This window comes from Sinocyclocheilus anshuiensis, unplaced genomic scaffold, assembly GCF_001515605.1.
Source record: "Sinocyclocheilus anshuiensis isolate Anshui unplaced genomic scaffold, SAMN03320099.WGS_v1.1 scaffold1756, whole genome shotgun sequence".
In the NCBI taxonomy this organism is placed as follows: domain Eukaryota; kingdom Metazoa; phylum Chordata; class Actinopteri; order Cypriniformes; family Cyprinidae; genus Sinocyclocheilus; species Sinocyclocheilus anshuiensis.
Window position 1 is genome coordinate 28975 of NW_015558655.1, and position 5110 is coordinate 34084.

Below are 5110 nucleotides of genomic sequence, written 5' to 3' on the forward strand. Positions count from 1 at the left end.
TCGTGCAGCCCTAATCTAAACATTACAAAGTGCACCTCATAAACAAAACCAAGGCAAACATCAACAGCATAAAAACAACATTAATGTTCAGCTAGTCTTATAAAAAACAGATAACAGTACAGTAGATTTATTTTGTCTACACTTGATTAAAGACAAACCATTTCAGTACAGGTGGAGCACTGAAAGAATATACATAGAGACCAGAATAATACTGAAATTTAGGGATGGGCTCTTTTAAGTTGGGCCAATAATAAGCAACTATATAACAACACTCTGAACATTTTAGTAATTGCATAACAATACACCAGTAGCCACCCATACTCGCATTCTCTATAGAAAATGTAATACTGTATAGTTGGGACTGAAACTGCTCACAGCTTTAAACATGAGGTTACAGACACCAGAGATGATCAGAAGAGCAGAACTCCATTTACTACTCCAGTCAAGCAAATGAACCAGAGTTTGCCTTTACACTCACACTGCTTAACAGCAGCATGTGATCAAACTCATGCTTCTCTCAGCTGCACCCACTCTATAATCTGCCCTACCGGTAAGAAATGGCTTGATCCCTTCTTGCGTAAAGCTCAGTTAAGTCAGGGTTAACACAGTTTGTGGCAGCACTAAGTGTGAAAGACTTTGCGGGAAAACCTCCATTGCTAAATACAGGAAAATCTTATATTTGTTCAGTTTCTAAGTCAGTCAGTCAGTCATGGTTCCTTCCTGAAACAAGGCAGTCAAACCTTCTTTTAAGAAGGACTGGAAATGTTAACTCAAACTACTGAAACTATTTACAGTAGGTCTGGATGAAATATTTTGATGCTATTCATTATATATCCCTATATTAATATAGGACTACTTTTTCTGAAATGGCTTAAGAGTCATTTCCCCCCCAGACAAAGGCTACATTCAGAAAACAGGCAAAAGTGGCCCAAAATCTTTATGTATTTCTTTCTTTCCTTAACAGTGACTTTTCTATTAACAGATCTGTTCTATTCTGATTTGGGAATAGAAAAAGTACATATTTGGGAATATGTACACTTACATCTGATATTGGCCAAATGTTTAAAATGTGAACAGCCAAAAAATAAAAGAATAATAAATAAAATAAACAAACACTAATAACAATACATGGTAATTAACAGCAATATTTAGATAGAAATACATTTTACCAAAACATTTTAGTAAATAACAAATCCCATTTTTGAGCAAATAAACTGTTCAAAATCAATTTTGAATCGATTAACTGAAACAGACTGTTTGACCTGATTAGCAGAAAGAAATCTTAACTTTTTACATTTTTTCTACTGAAATTAAAATATGTAATACTATATATTATTAATAATCAACATACTGACAAGACCTGCTTTACATGGTTTGCATATGTGCTTGCACATTTAGCATGTTACATTTAATGTAACCTTTAAAAAAAAAAAACGATATAAAATTACTGCACACCTGACCCATAGGTCCCTTTTGATGATAAGGAACAAGAAAAACTAGCTTGACAACACGCCCATGTTCTTGGAAAAGTTGTTGCTCCCATGTAGCTCAGAAGTGCTCTGGGCAAACATCCTCAGGTTGCAAAGAACAAAGCGCTGATCTCCAGTTACATGACAGAACACTGCACTGTTATTTTCCATGCTTGTGTCAATACAAACAGAGACGACTAAAACGCTAAGCACAAACAATTTATTTGATCCCATAACCATTCATCTCAATGTCATAGGCTGCTAATGCTTTTCATGTTGAGGATTAAAAGTGGGCACTATATAATAACCTCAACTTTTATTATTAAGTCATGAACAAACATTACTTAATGTTTAACAGATCAGTAATGATTTACATTTGAATGTGAAAATATTGGAAGATCTGAAGTAGGGGTGGGTGATATGACCAAAACCTTGTCATTTTATTTCATGGTAACAATATATATATATATATATATATATATATCACTATATAGTTATTTTTGCTTTAAATAAGGTCTTTATGATATACATTTTTTTTGATATCATAGAAATTTCATAATTCTTGTCACCAGTGTCACATGAAACAGCAGTTCACCAGAAGTGCACAACACCGATAAAGATCAAGCACGGCTTCAGTTTGCAGGTCAGGTACAGTTTCTTCTAGCAGAAGGATGACACTTAATAAATTTGCTTAAGACAAAAAAAAATCTCTTCATATAAACAAAGGCTACCTGTGCTCTTTACATTCAAAATTAGAGGCAACCACTGCATTTGAATCCCAATTCAAACAAAGATGCTGAATACATGCAGCATGAGCAGTTTTTTCAAATATAAATTAGATTGCATAATTTTAGATTGCATGAAATTTTAAAACAAAAACAGAATGCTCTGACTTTAGTTTTGTGAAACTATACTACATAAAACATCTGCACGAAACAAAGAGCAGAAGCTCTGAATGAGCCGCAGATTCACTCTGGGACAGCAGGTGGCGCTCATGGAACAGCAGCCATATACAGCGTTTCCTTGGTTACTGCTGTAAAGCAACGCTGCTTTAGTATGAATTATACAGAGACGAGATGAAAAGGAAATATCATCTAAACATATTTGTATCGATTTTCAACTGGCTCGCAGTGAATCATTACATCCCTATTATAGGATTTAGTATCGTAGCTGTTAAGCAAAAGCAACAGGGCACTTAAGGTTATAGTAAATTTGCTATATAGTACATTTAGTCACAACTGAAGGGGCTTCAGGCACTGTAATGAGGAGACCATGATGGGCACAAGGGCTATATTTCAATAACTATAATGCTTGTGTCAAAATTAGACAAATGTTCTCCAGCAGTGGTGTTTAATGTTGCATCTTCAGTTAGCATCATTCGGTCAATCATGATTTGATGAACTAAAATTTTAATATCATCATATCATTATTATTTTTACCATCGTAATTGAATTGCAGCTGAGTAAAAGAAACAAACAAATAGACATGTCAACTAAAAGGGTTAACTGTGTCAAAAGACAAGGAGATTTTTAATAAATAATGTCTAGAAGGAAATTAATTTTTAAAATGAACAAAGCCATTAAATAGCATTTCGTACATTTAAATATGTGGAAGATGCTATATATAACGGTTAAATGTTTGAACACATGAAAACTTCACAGAAAACTGAAACCATGATACACACCCAAGCACCCCCTCCCTACACACCAATTTAAACCAGATGAACGGTCCTTTCCGAAATCACACTCGGAAACGCAATAAAATACCAATACGAAACAGAATTATTTATATTCTAATTTAGCTCATAGTAGCAGCCTAAGCGGCCCCTGTGTGTACACTGGCGCGTGTTTCTGGGTGTATGTAGCGCAGGAGGCGGCCTCACCTTCTCCGCCGGGCGGCGGTATCGCTTCTGCTGGAACAAGCAGTGGTTCTTTACGAACCCATTTCCGCCCGCTTTCTTGTCTTGTTTCGTCCGGTGTACGGTGTCTCCATTCAGAAGCTTGCTAGCGGAGTTTTGCGTCATGGCAGGCCGGCGATGTGTGCTGGGTCTCCGGCTTCTCTTGAGTAATCTCACTGGTTTTCCCGTACCCTCCCAAACCGTCGAATGACAAAACTACGCTCCCTCCTAGATTACAGGACAGACCACGCCTTCCACACGGACTCTCACAGCCAATGAGCAACGCCGTATGGGCGTGGCTTATCAATACATATTTATCGCCGCGTGACGTCATTAACTCACGTAACCCTTTAGGGCGTGGACCACTCCCACCTTCTGTCTGTACGTCACACATTACGATTTTTATTATTGGATGAGTAATGGAAACTCTGACCTATACCTTAAATATCTACCTTAATGTAATGTGAGTTTCACGCTAGACACAGCACATCTGCACTTTTTTTTGTTTTTTTTTTACAAATAAGGAACAAAATCTTGAAAGCTACACATGTCTAAAAAATGTATTTTTCTGTGCTTTCAGTGAAAGAAGTGCCTTAACCTTGGGAAAATGATTCTCAGGCGGTGAAACTAAACATTGTATGTGCTTTTATTGAATCTTAACACAGTTTGGGCCATGTCTGGTTAAAGTTTAAAACCTTGATTTGTGTGAATTAAATCAATCACTCCTATAGGTTAAAGGCTAAAAACATGTCAAAATGCTGGCAGATTTAAGAGAGCACCCATTTATGAGGGGCCGTATAGGCCATAATTATTGAAAAGCCTCTTACAAACACTAGTGAAACGAAAAACATTGATAAACCTTAGTGAAATACATTCATATGCATAACTGAAAAACCTCTTACATACACGAGTGAAAACATTGATCAACCGTAGTGAAATTCATATAAGCATAAGTGAAATAAGTAAAGATTTCAGTAGATGATGAGAGCTAATTTCACTTGAAACAGAAGCTGTGTCAACACTTCCGTTTAATTTGGCGCGTGTCTCACAAACTCTTCAATGGCGGTTAGTCGTAAGTTGTCTGAAGCTATTCATATTTTAAACAACATTTTACCGTCGTCAAGTACAATTCCGAAAGTGGGATAAAGAAATGCAGTCTTCAAATCATTGTTATGTGCAGGGAAAAACACATGGACTCTAAATGTTCGTGCAGCGCTGTCAGTTCGGTGGCGCTAGCGAACACGTCCTCCCCGCGCTGTCGAGTCAGTCTCAGAGCCGCACCGATGACAGGCCACCACGGCGTGAGCTCTGTAACATCGCGCTGTTTTATCCCATTTTCGGAATTGTACTTGACGACGCTAAAATGTTGTTTATGTTACTAATAGCTTCAGACAACTTAAGACTAACCGCCATTGAAGAGTTTGTGAGACACGCGCCAAATTAAACGGAAGTGTTGACACAGCTTCCGTTTCAAGTGAAATTAGCTCTCATCATCTACTGAAATATTTACTTATTTCAAATTAATTTCACTAAGCTTGATCAATGTTTTTCATTTCACTAGTGTTTGTAAGAGGTTTTCGTTAATGCATATGAATGAATTTCACTAAGGTTTATCAATGTTTTTCGTTTCACTAGTGTTTGTAAGAGGCTTTTCAATAATTATGGCCTATATGGCCCCTCATATCTTTCTGATTCCCGTACACTTGCACAGTGATTAACACAGAAGCAGTGGATTAATATTTCT

At 36.8% G+C, this 5110-nt stretch overlaps 1 protein-coding gene across 2 annotated transcripts in view; it reads right to left on the reverse strand.

Annotated features, from left to right (window-relative positions):
- Positions 1-3569, reverse strand: part of LOC107681046 (serine palmitoyltransferase 2-like) — a 23152-nt gene extending 19583 nt beyond the window's left edge. For both annotated transcript variants that reach the window (XM_016477187.1, XM_016477188.1), the window contains exon 1: positions 3352-3569. In XM_016477187.1, the coding sequence (XP_016332673.1) occupies positions 3352-3492 (141 nt within the window). In that variant the 5' untranslated portion in view covers positions 3493-3569. The remainder of the gene's footprint in view (positions 1-3351) is intronic.
- Between the last annotated feature and the right edge of the window lie 1541 nt (positions 3570-5110).